The sequence below is a fragment of the Montipora capricornis genome, chromosome 6 (assembly GCF_036669925.1).
Source record: "Montipora capricornis isolate CH-2021 chromosome 6, ASM3666992v2, whole genome shotgun sequence".
NCBI lineage: Eukaryota > Metazoa > Cnidaria > Anthozoa > Scleractinia > Acroporidae > Montipora > Montipora capricornis.
The window spans coordinates 46308116-46321678 of record NC_090888.1 but is presented as its reverse complement, the minus strand read 5'-3'; the positions used below and the strand labels follow the sequence as shown (position 1 = coordinate 46321678).

General features: G+C 38.0%; 1 protein-coding gene across 1 annotated transcript in view; it reads left to right on the top strand.

Moving 5' to 3' along the window:
- Positions 1-262: 262 nt before the first annotated feature.
- LOC138054004 (putative leucine-rich repeat-containing protein DDB_G0281931) overlaps positions 263-13563 on the top strand; it is a 14356-nt gene continuing 1055 nt past the window's right edge. The window contains exons 1-5 of the mRNA XM_068900525.1: positions 263-270; positions 2427-2626; positions 5801-5926; positions 10049-11623; positions 12977-13563. The exon at positions 12977-13563 is cut by the window's right edge and continues 1055 nt beyond it. Coding sequence (XP_068756626.1) covers positions 263-270; positions 2427-2626; positions 5801-5926; positions 10049-11623; positions 12977-13350 — 2283 coding nt within the window. The 3' untranslated portion in view covers positions 13351-13563. The remainder of the gene's footprint in view (positions 271-2426; positions 2627-5800; positions 5927-10048; positions 11624-12976) is intronic.

The following is a 13563-nucleotide window of genomic DNA, read 5'->3' as shown; positions in this document are numbered from 1 at the left end:
GAGATTGAACATAGTTTTTGCGGAATTTAAAACTTCCACTTCTGTGCAATTGTAGGTATATCTGACATAACATAGAAGCTGCAACACTTTGTCACTCTTATAATGTACACAATTAGGGGCCAGAAACTGCAAGCATATAACCTCTGATATTTGCTTCTTAGCTGCTGTACAAATCATAAGCTGAAAAAGGTTTCATAGGTAACTTCTATATTTCCACACATACAGCAATATAGAATTAATTAATAATACATTTTATACAGAAATGTGGAGGTTTGCGAACGAAAACCCTCAGGGTTAACAGTGTTCGCACACCTAATCGAGCATTTAAGATTATTATTATTATTATTATTATTGTTATTATTGTTATTGTTATTGTTATTGTTATTGTTATTGTTATTGTTATTGTTATTATAATTATTATTAAATTAGTAGACTATAATTAGGTTAATTGATACGTTTAGGATGGAAAGTAAACAAAACAGGAAACAAAGCAAAACAATAACACGATACAACTACAACTAAACAGGAAATTATTCTGGGGATTCGGATGTAAGCAGATAATCATCTCATTTCTAAAGCTTTGGAGAGAGGAGGTAGCATTTCTTGATTTCGTGAAACAGGAGTCATAAATATCAAGAAGCAAGTTATTTTGATGTTTGTATACAAGCTCACCCATTTGTAATTTAGTTATTTGAAATATATTCAGTATACTTAATCTAGCAAACAAGGGTCTGCTATGATCTCCCCAGCCTGATTGCGTTATAATCCTTAGGGCTCTTTTCTGTAGCAGTAGTAAAAAAATTAACTTAGTCGGCTGGGAACTTCCCCACGAAACAGTGCAGCACAACATATGTGAATAAATTGAACTGTAATATAAACATTTCAATATTCAAGGTAAGATATGAATGAGCTTTGTAAATAATCCCAACACATTTGGCAACTTTCCGTGAAATGTTGTTAATAAGAGAATTTCACTGCAAGTCTTGATCAATAAGTACCCACCAAAATTTAGCCAGTTTGGTAGTTGCTATTTATAGGTGTACCATTAAGATAAACGTTAACGCCGCCATTGAATAGATTTAAGGCAAGTCTCTTTCCCTTGATAAAAGTAATACAGCACTTGTTTTGGACTCTTTTTCTACAGAGTACTTCCCAAATATGGCCGCGCGAAGTCAACCATCGCAAAAAAAAGGTTGTTTTTTTTTTTTCTCAAAAAAGTATTTTCAGTTAGGGGGAAAGCAATACATCATTTTAAAGCTCAAAAAACACGCTTTCCAAAAACATATAACTTCTTTACAGAGAACTAAAATATTTTATAAAAAGGAAAGTTGAAGGAAAAAATAAGAATAAATAACGCTAAAATCAGTTTTCCACACAAATTTGGTCATTTTAACGTTAATTACGAATTTTTATTATCGGAAAATTAAAATTTTCCGTATTTTATCAGCTTTCTTGGACCAAAATTTGACAGAAGCCTGATCAGGCACAAATATTTTCAGAACTTTTTTCAGTAATCCGATTAGCTAATCATCAATCTGTTTAACATCGAGTCCCAGAGAGCATGAAGTTCTTTCCTCACCACAGCTCATGAAGGTGTCAACATGGGAAACTAGAATATTAATGTCATCAGCATAAAACACAAGGTGAATGAATTGTGATACAAATTGAGCATCGTTGACATAAGCTTCGGCCCCAAAATTGAGCCTTGACTGGGAATTCTAGTTGAGTTTGCTAAGGGACCGAATCTGTACCATTTACCAAAGCATATTGCATTCACCTGCTTAAGTAACTGCGGAACCAATCTGCTTCTTTCCCCTCGATTCCGTAATTAATTTATTAAATCGACCTTTTTAAACTTAAAATCGCTAAATCAAAAGTTGCCATTAATAGTAAGCCTTACATAGTTGACTGATGACAACCCTTCAGATTGAGAAGGGTTACTTCTTCTATGATCCAAAATTTATTAAAGATCCATCTAAAATTAGCTTATTCGAGGAAAATTCCGTGGCTTATACTTATCCGCGGCTATAATGGAAACCAAGCTTTCCATGTTATGGGCTCCCAGCTTTGAACTAAGAGTTCCCTTTAGTTATTTGGCATTATTGGCGTAAATGTCATGTCGCTTTAATCAATTATTGAAATCAAGTACTTTGGGAATAGCTTGTAGCTAAAAGCAAACGGAGGAGACAGTTTAGAGCTAGATAGAGGTAGATTCTATTCTTTCTATTCTTGGAAATTAGGAGTAACTTTATATCTAAGGGCGTTGTCCTGATTGTGCAGGAGGGTGTGACCTTTTCGTTCATGAATTAACGGTAATAAAGAGGCAAGACAGTACTGCTTGACTGTGAAAGCACCTTGTTTCTAGTGTATCCTGTTTCAATGACCATATTACATTAGAAGAACTGCTCATCTATTTTGAATTTCAGGGGTATAGAGAAAGATGACTCCGAATTTATAGACATCTCAGATAAAAGTGCTTTCCTGAGAGGACCGCTGCGCGAGGTGTTTCTTCAGGCTGGATTCGCCAATTATTATGATGAAAGTGGGTACAAGCTTCTCCCATGCCCGCCTGGTACTTTTGTTGATATCTCTGACACCAGACCAAGGTGCAAAGACTGCCCTGCTGGTAAGCTTACACAGGTCCTATGCATAAAATTAGCTCATTCATGCGTAGAAGAATCGAATACCAAAAACCATTTTAAAGTGCGAGAGTTGCGTCTTAAATGTATGAATTCAATATTAAAATGTATCAAATTGAGTTCCCATACATGAGGGTTACCAGTCAGTCATTGCATTAAAAATCGATTGATTAATGGTGCATTACCAACTTTCCCATATGACGAATTCTTATTCTCATTCTCCTTAATTCTCAGTCAGTCAGGTCTTATCTTTATTCCCGGTACAGTTCGTGTGGTCAGCGGGTATCTGTAACCTTACGTATAGTCATAATTTCAATAAACCATCGATTGATCCACACTCTCCTGTTGGGCTTTCCTGTTATAAGTAGCAAACCTTTTGTACAAGTTCTACACGACGCTCTTTTGCGGAATTCGCAAGTTGCAACAAAGGTACTCGATGAGTGTGCATAAAATGTTACATTTACAATAGAAACAAAATGGATCCTTCTTTGAAGACGCTATTCAGCAGATTCCTAAGATAACTAGCAATACGGTTCACTCGACCAAAGCACTCTGTTTATTTCACAAATCATATTGTTTACCTTACAAACTACTGCTTAATTTTTCATGCGCTGTTTACGATTCTCATTATAGTTAATTTGTTGGATACTCCATATAATATCACATAAAATATTAGAATGATAACGAAATGGGTACTCGCCCGCTATAACGACATTTCTAAGCTTACTAGCTTTAATTAAGTTTTCTTCACCATCCACCTGCAAAACTAATCATCATCGCCGAAGAAGGTAGTTAAAAATGTCACTAACTTAAGTAAAGAGTCCACTTTGTTATTAATTGTTATTGTTGTTAGTTCATGGCTGAAAGCATAGTTAATAGAGGGGACTGGTTTTGAAGCTCGGCAAACATCAAAAGACCAAACAAATTTGCCAAGATTTAGGTTGGAAAATCCACGACCGTGCTCAATCTTTTGCTTTCCTCTCATACACTATGCAGAAATTGGGTAACCAACACGTTCCTCTTGATTAGTTCCTCATTGTGGAGTAGTTAACTATTGTGTTTTGTGTACTGTCATGGCCAAAAAAGAGAACAAAAACCTACAAAAAGAAGTTTGTCGAGTTTCATAACCATTCCCCTCTATTAACTATGCTGGGAGAAAGCTACTACTTAGATTAACATAAAAACGTTCCTGTTATAATTTTGATAGTCTTTAATTGACACCTATTATAATATATATGCTGCTTTCGTAAAATAAAGTTGTGATAAATTCGTCTCTTCGTTACCACTGTTATGTTTTACAAAATAACAAATACTGCCAGCTAGCGCTTGACCAAAAACGTTTGTGCAACGTCTACTCCAGATAGTTCTCGTAGATCACCTTTCACATGTTTATTACTTTTACCAGTATTTCATTGCTACACTGTCACGGCTGCAAGTAGATATTTTGACCTTTCCTCCACACCTTGACTCTGTTCCAGGTAAATCCTAAGAAATGGCGCAGTAGAGGGAACACTCGCCTCCCAACAATTTGGCCCGGGCTTGATTCCCAGACTCAACTTCGTATGTGTAAATTAATTAACCATCCTGGTAATAGTAGGTAGGAGTACAAGAAAGGAATCCTTAAGACGCCGGCAGAGGATCAAGACAACCGGACTTGCTTAAAGGCTTATAAGCAAATTCCTTAACGTCATCATGACTGACCTCATGAAAGTTATTTAATTCAGCAACGTTGGTAAACAATTCATTATCATCTGCTAGCGATAGATCTGTTTCGTGCCACAGAGGAAGTGTGAATCTTTTCAACTTTAGCAGTGAAAAAGTCAATATTTTTAGAAACAACACAACACTTTATAAATTTAAAAACATGTTTCGACAGAAAAGTCTGTCATCTTCACTTTAAATTACAAAGTACAGAGTTGAACTGATATAGTGTGAACCAAAATGCTAATTAACTATAAGAACACAAGGAAACATGACAATGTAAAAAAAAAAAATTACAAAGAAAGCTTTAAATTAACATGATAAAGTTGATGACTAAGTGTGGGTTTCTTCCATTGAATATGAATGGCTTTTCTTTATCTTAAGTTGGAAGGTGGTAGAAGCGTGATCTAGGATACTGAAACAGTCATTAGAGCTCAAAGTGCGGCAATGCTCAGAATTCTGTAAATGTTTAAAAACGTGCGAGGTCCTATCACTAAAAGTGTGCTCACGTACGCGCGTGGAAAAATGCCGGGTAGTTTCCCCGACATAGCAGGCACTACAGCCCGCACACAAAAACTTGTATACCACACCTGCACGGAGCCCACGACTGACAGGATCATTTACACTGAACATGTTGCCGATTTTAAAGGATGAGAAAGCTAACTTAATATCAATATTATTACAATAACGTTTGGCAAAATGGCGAACCTTTTTCTGCGTGATAAAAGAAAAAGGACCAATGTAAGGTAATTTAAAGTAAAAGGTACGTGTAGTGTCAGAGACGGAAGAGGGAGGATTACAGCCATGGCGAGTAAGTGCGACGTAGCGATTGATAATGTTTTCAACTAGATAGACTTGAAAAAGATTCTTCTGAAGGATTTTGGTAAGTTTCGTAATGTCCTCGTGAAAAGCCAACCAAGTGTTGTTGATCTTATAGGTTCTGTCAACAAGCGTGCGAATGAGACCCAGTTTGTAGGAACGCGATGTAAAACTAAAGTAATTTATAAAAAGGCCCGTGAAGGTTTTCTCACGGTAAACACTAGTGACAGGAAAATGAGTGTCATTGTTGATCAAAACATCTAAGAAAGGTATCTTATGATCTACTACTTTTTCCATAGTGAATCTGATGCTTTTGGGTTCCTGGGGTTAATGTAGTTGAAAAGAAATAGCAAAATAATATCATCAACATAACGTCGACGCTATGTTGATGATACATTTTGTTTATTTCATTCGGAAAATCAAGCGCTATTATTTTTCAACTACATTAACTATGTTGTGCTTTATTTTTGTGCTTTATTATATCATTATTATTATATGATGATGATGATGATGATGATTATTATTATTCCTTTTATTATTATTATCATCATCATCATCATCATCATCATCAATGTTAGAAGTAGTAGAATTATGATGCATTGCTGTATCGTTGTGCATGATATTATCTAATTGCTCCACAGGTGGTTATTACTCCGACACTGCGGCTTTTGTCAGCGACAGTTGCCAGAGGTGTCCAATTGGCACGTTTGTTCACAAAAATAAGGCACCTGGAAAAAGTGCTCTTGACTGCAGCGCTTGTCCTCAAGGTTAGATATTAGAATACAGATACAATTAAACTAAATCCTGTAATTTAAGCAAAAGTCAATAAAGTCAACAACGCACAATCCAAAACCTTTTAACATGACAGAAAAGGCATAGTCAAGAATATTCTGTTAACTTTCAAACCAACAAGACTATCAGATTAAAATAGCTTTATTTGTCAAGTATCGACATTTAATCCCCTCTCATGAAAGGAAGGTGCTCACTAGTTCATTGCTCAAGCGTCGACGACCTTGAAAAATAATACGCCGTCTTGATGAAAAAAAAAAATCCAACAACTATGCTTCCATATGCATGTTTACCTAAAAAATATGCATACTGGGGTCAATTTAATAAACTTTTGACACGTGTAACTTACAAGTGTAGCCATTGTTTTAGAGTATGAGAACAATAGCTACACTTGTAAATTACACGTGTAAAAGGTTTATTAAATTGACTCCTGGTTTGACTAAGACTTTAATACAGCCAATACTAAAATGACTGATCTTCGCATTACTTCAAACCAATCTTCAAAATTTCAAATGCGACTGTGACTGTAGCAAAGTTCTCGCATTTACCCGCAGAGGATTTTGCCCGGCGAACTAGCTTTAATGAGAACCCGCATATTCGATGCTGAAGGACTTGCTCCTTCACTCCTAAAAAATTCCGTTAGATGTTAATTTTGTCTGTAACAAACCAATTCTTGTCCGCGGAGCATTTCCCCTCGATTTGTTTGAATGAACATTTGTTTGAACAACGCTATTTCAACCTCGGGCTAACAAATCCACGGTAACAAAATTTAACCTGTAGGTTAAGCCTAACCTGAGGTTAGTTTATTTATAACCTGCGTTTGAGAAACCGGGCCCTAAACGTTACTCTGAATATATCAAACCCCGCAGCACATAAAAAAGACCAGGAACAAATATAACGTTCCACATTTATCGACGATGTCACCGCTGCCTACATCCGATACCAAATTTGAAAGTTCAAGATGCCACCGCCCATCTGTGACTGTAGCAAAGTTCTCGCATATACCCGCAGAGGACTTTACCAGGCGAACTAACTTTAATGAGAACCCGCATATTCGATGCTGAAGGACTTGCTTCTTCACTCCTAAAAAGATCCGTTAGGTGTTTTAACTCAAAGACGCCTTTACGTTTTGATATGTTCGCTGGAACGCAGCTACGATGGCGCTTGATTGCAACTTCTTCACCTTCTCGAAAGAAACTTACAATCACTTTTACAATTCCGCTCATGACTCGGCTGCATGGAAAAACAACGTACCGACGATCGTACAGGCGCAACAATCAGGGGCGCTTACCATTTAATCGGTGAGGTACTGGACACCTACCGAAAAAAATGGGAAACGGAATGAGCCGTTCCATTTGTGAGTCCATTTCCCAATGCTGTAGGAGTCTGGGTACAAATAAATGTGGCGACCAATGCCCGCTAGGCCTGAAGTAATGTAATCCTCACATAGGAGCCTGATTCTAGTCTTTTAAACAAATGGTACAGAAAATTCCAGTCGTTTCGGTGAAAGTGGGAAAAGAAGACAACCTTCGAAGGTTGTCCTTTTTTTCCGGAAAATTTTCGTTGGTGTAAACCGTCCCATTTGTATTCCTAACGAAAGAACCAAGTTTTTTTTTCTAACAAGTGGTAATCGCCCCATGTTACCCCTGGTGAAATAGAGCCAGCCATACTATTTACGGTTTTCACGTGGCGTCATCAAACTTAAAATGAGGAATTGTCGATCCTTTTGAGAACTTAGTTTAATTAGTTATTAGAACAGCTGAATACTTGTCTTTTCAAAAATTTTTAGTTTGATAGGGTTTTTCGTCCTGTGATAAAGCAATTTTGAATTTCAAAGCTTTTGCGTGACACGAATTAAAATTGCGGCCGAGAATGCTGTCATGTAGATTTAAAAAATTACTTATTCGCTGAGATTTTGCAATCTAAACAGTCCTTGTATGAGAATAAGTACTCATATAGATGTTTATGAGCCCTCAGATGACGACTACAGGCATTTTATAGTAAAACTCGATGACATATTTTTGTTACCTTCGGGGCCGCCATATTTGTGCCCGTGAGAGGGACACAAAGATGGCGTCTCCATACAAAGCCTTATAAATTTGAGCAGAAACCCATAAAGGTTGAAACGTGTAACGGCCCCTTGTGTGCTGGGAAACAAGCTTCTGAATATTCAATTTGCTAAGTACCATATTTGGAACAAAAAGAGCGAGGGGTTTCCAAATATGGTACTTAGCACTGAAACATTCAACCAATCAGTTTGCACTGAATATTGGGAGGCTGTGAACGCGCGTTACACGTTTCAACCCTTATCGGTTTCTGATTTGAGTAACACATTTCTTCGAATATCTCCCGCACGAAACATCACACAGACCTGAAGCTTTGCGAGACTGTGTGAATATTCATCTTCTTTAAGCCTTAGATTCTTGAAAATATTTGTTGAATAGACCTAATCGGCTAACTCAATGTTGTACCCAATTCAAACCCTTTGGAAATAAAACGTTTTGTTCCAGGTATTTCCATATCATTTAAATATGAATGCTACATATTCATGCAAATACAATAAACAAAGAATCTTAATCCCGGGAGATTTGAATTGGGTACAACATTGAGTTAGCCGATTAGGTCTATTGTTTTGATGATGGTGTGACAGTGAAAACCGGTAATTGACATGTTAAAAGAAAAGGACGTTACGCATTATTTCGATCCAACCAGCATCCCCACATGTACATTGTCAGATTCTGTCGGTTGTCGGTTAATATTTACCTGTCAGTAATCGGCAATTTGTTTCCTGTTTTGTCGACAGTCAGTTATATTTATCGCCGTTTGTCGTTAGTCGGTTAATTAACCCCATTAAAATCCTCTAACAAAAGTCGTTGTGGTTTTAGATGTTATTTTGCATGCTTCTCGAAAGGGTTCACCAGATTTCTGTAAACATGATCAAGAAGCCAATAAGATGCGACCTTTTCGCTTACTTTTCAAATGAACACATCATGGTCAATGTTGGACTTCTGCAAAAAGCCCCTCAAACATGATGGCCTAATCTAATTAAGTGGGAGCTACTTTACAATCCTTGGCAGATAAATAGAAGAAAGGTTTGCCAGCATTGAAAAAAGAGATGGATATTAAAAGAAACTGAATTCCCCACACAATTACATAAAATATTCACGCGAGGGAATGTGGGAAGGAAGCTGGTCGTAAGCAGCTTATTAAGTTTTATGATTTCCAATAGAAACCAATAAGAAAAGAAAGCAACGCTAAGGCCCAAAGGCCAAGTGAAAACTAAATTTATTGATTAACTTCATGGAGCGTTTATCGTCTCAACAAAAGCAGTTTGATGAAAAGGCAAAAGATATCTTTTCCTTCCCGACTTTTCTAACTTTTCTATTTTGTCATTTAAAGACTCTCGAGCTGATATCTCGACCGCTATAGTGATTCATAATGCCAGAGAAATTACGAAGGTCTACTAGAGACCAAATGGAACTCTCGGAGTCAGGATTACATAATGGTTATCGAGGGCGCCTCCCACCACTGCAATCGTATGTGGACTCATTTCCAGACGGTCCCAACCTGACTCGACGGTTTTGCTCTGGGAGGTCCAGTTTTCTTCCCTCGCTGGCCAAAATCGACTAACACGTTCTTTTCCCCTATTGTACTAGAGAGCCTTGCTTTACCCTCATTTATGTGATACTTAAAGCTGGCAAAAGTCACAAATGATTGAAGTGTACGCATGTTCGGGTAGTTTATTACAAGCAGTCAAAAACTCCAGTAAAATGATCATTTGCCTTTTAGAATGTCACTTCCATGAGAGTTCCCACAAGTCTTTCGTTGGACTATGCCTGAGGATTCAGTGGTGGTATCTTGCAATGTTCCAAAAAAGTTTCTTAGATCTTACGCTGCTTTCAGTTCTGGTTTTTGTTAAAAGATGTGAACTGCATTAGGGGCCTGGTGCAGAAATATATTTGTTAATATGAATGAATTATATTAAACGTTTAACTATATATACCGGGGAAAAGCTGAGATAGCACAATTAAACAACCTTTCGTCATTTTTGTACTAATGAATTAACAGATAAGTAAATTTCGCTGTCTGATTTTTCTCAGGGACAGATACAAAGTCGTTTGCTGGATTTCGAGCATGTTACTGTCTGAAAGGATTTTTTCGAAGGCACATGTTTGCAGACTGCGAGTCATGCGAACAACAAGACGGATTGGAATGCGAAAATGATGCCGTTAGTCTTCAGCCAGGTTACTGGTGGAAATGGGAGAACGATGCAAACAAAGAACTTTACAAATCCTTCAGCGACTTGTTACAGGGGAATTATTCTGTTGGAAACCAATCCATTATCGAGTACCGATACCCTCTTCCTCAAGCCCATAAATGTCCAAGACCGGAATCATGTCTGGGAGGTATACACGCCACATGCTTTGATGGATATGAAGGACCATTGTGTGAAGTGTGTAGTCCTGGATATTACAAACAGTTGAAGACATGTAAAGAGTGCCCCTCAAAAGCATGGATGATAGCACAGCTTTCCGTCATAGCAGCAGTAACCATTATAATCACTGCGGTTGTGGTTTGGAGAAGCAGGAAAGAAGCCAAGAACAAGCAAGACCGCTCCTTACCTGATATAATTCTTGGAAGACTAAAAATTGTTATCGGTTTCTACCAGGTAACATTTGGAGTTCTCGAGGCATTTGCATACATCAAATGGCCAGACTCTCTCGCGCTTATTGGAAAATATTCCGAGATGTTACAGCTAAATATTTTCCAGATTGCTCCTATCCACTGTCTCTTTCCAGATCTAAAAGTCAATGCTTTTGGAAGATTGTTTGCTGTGCTCGGTATCAATGCTGCAGTCGTTATTTTAGCATTCATTAGTTATGGCATTAGGAAGGTATTATTAAGCAAAAAGATCTTCCCGAGCCAAGTGGAAAAAGAGAAGAATATTTCCGAAACAAAGGAGCTGGTCTACAGAACAGTTTTTTTTTTCCTTTACATAACCTATCTAAGCACCTGCTCCAAGACAGCAAATGTTCTTCCCCAAGCTTGTCAAACACTATGTCTCGACGAAAAACGTAAAAAGTGCGATACGTTTCTAAAAGTTGACTTTAATGTCAAGTGTTCCAGCCAAGAATTCCGACGATCTGTGATTGTTGCATATTGCAGTATTTTGTACATCATGTTTTTACCTATGGCTGTCTTGGTGGTTCTGTGGAGGCACCAAAGGTCTTCGAAGAAACATGACGACGGAGGTGACGATGAATCTACCCATTCCAACCATTCAATTCCAGAAATTGTCACAGGATTACACTTTTTATTCGCAAATTACAACAGTCACTCATGGTATTGGGAACTTGTTGAAACAGCTCGAAAGGTGACATTAACTTCCAGCATTATCCTGATAGGAGGTGAGAGCAGAGCCTATGTTGGGTTAGCATGTGTTATGTCAGGTCTCTATGGTATGTTCTTTGCGTACAAGCGGCCAATAGCGGATCCATTTGAGAACAGCCTGATGGTTTCTTCCCTTGCCGTCACATTCGTCAACCTCGGAATAGGTGCTGTGAGCAGAATACCAGCAGAGGGCGCACAATCCTTGGTGGACTCATATATGGACCATATCATGTTCAAAGCATTGGTATTTGGAGCAAATTTTTTGGTAATTGGAATTCTTGTGGGTAAGCATTTTGTTCGCATTTAAAATTAAATAAAAAAAGAGTTAGGAACTTGTCTTTTAATTGGATATCATTGTGTGCGGTTGTGAGCTAGAACCATATAGCAGATCACTTTATCTGGAAGATACCACGCTACAATTAAGGCACAGAATCGGTTTGTAGTTTGCAGTCCCAATTCCTTTTTGAATTTTTCTTCAGAGAACAAACTTGCAGACTTATGTTTGAAACGCCCCAATAATCCTCTTTAGCTGTAGATTGATCCGGAGGTAAGTAGTCGTTTCCTTACGTTGATCTCCGAGAGGGAGGGGAGTGGCGCTATTTACTTTGCCCAATGATGTGAGCATCATTCTTAAATTTTAGGAAGCAAAAAAAAAAAAAAAAAAAAAAAAAATGTTACAATGTAGTGACATAGTTAAGAAGTTGGTTGTTCATTCCAGAAAAGCCAAAGGAACCCACGGAGGTCCGAGTTTCTGATTTGGCACAAGAGTGAATTAGAAAAGATTGCTTATCTATCATTTTGCGGTCTTGCCCCCAAAACGGTCCCTGAGTAGGAGCCTCCACACGCACTATATCCTTGAGTAACCCTAACCCTAACCCGTATCTTTCTATTTTTAGAACGCCAAGAGTTGTTTCACTGTTTAAAATGGCCAATCAGAATAAAGTCATTGTCTAACCAAGGCAAAAAATAGCAAAAACAATGTACGCAAATTGTGCTAATTGATGTAAATTGATGCAAAGTGAGTCTCCCGCTAAAGGATTGGTTCTAAAAATAGAAAGATACGGTCAAAGGTTGTCTCAAAGGGCTTGTATGGGGGAGGCAAGCTCCTACTCATGGGCTCCTGTCCCAAATTTATTTCTTTTTAGATACACTTTGCTTGCGAAACAAACATAGGGCCACCAATACCACGTAACCACGTCACGCGTGACTGATTCTGCTATGTTCTTTTCAGGGAAATGACTACTGAATTTCGCGTGAACGCGTATTCTAAAAATAGACGTTGGCGTTGCAATGTCAAAGTGAAATTTTCAACTTTTTAGCCAACTCAAACAAAGAGTTAAGGTGGCAAAGCTCAACTATGCTGAGTGTTCTTTTTTGACCCATCATACGAGATGTGTTCCCAACGAACAAAGTAAATTCTCTAGAAATCTTCACTGAATTTCGATCGAAAACACTTCAGGATCTTGCAATATGATTGGAATACAGTGACACGAACAAACATCCGGGCATTTACAACCACTGGGGAGAAAACAGTATACGCATTTTGCAGAGTACCAAGCTTCGTTGTATGTTGGGTCGTCGTTCACTTGCGGTACCATAAAAACGTATTCACGACTTTTCTTTCTTCTTTTTTTCAGTCCAGTACGTGAGGTATTTTTGCTGCTTTATCAAAGAGTGGCGTAAAAATCCACATTGTTCTCTTTCGTGTTGTTTGGCGTTACTTTTGCCTCTTAATGACCTCCAGAACGAAATAAGAGGAATGACAGGGAAAAATTTGCTGAAACAACAAGTGCAAAGTGGTAAGCTTAACGCGCCATCAGTATCTAGCACGTTAAAGGAGAGTGGAGCAGTAAGCTTTGAACTTGCTACGATTCATGAGCAGCCGAAAGAGTCAGGTGAATCTCGATCAGTCAACTTTGGCTTTGAAGAAAGCGACAACGGTGGCCTTGAAGAAAAAGGTGCTGACCAAGTCAAATTTGACACAAGGGATTCTGTTTTTCAGACTGTTTAACGTTAAAACTCTTGATTAAACTGGCCGGTCTTAGAAATGATGTCCGTCGTTGACCCTCTTCCTTGACTAGAACTGATAAGGGCCCAAGTCTTGGGAACTCTAAATTTTGAATTGTCAATTTCTTACCATGTAGTATTATAAAGATAAAATGAACATGCAACTGACGACATCATAAAGTTGTAGAGGCAGATTGCGGAAACAAAGTCATTGTGG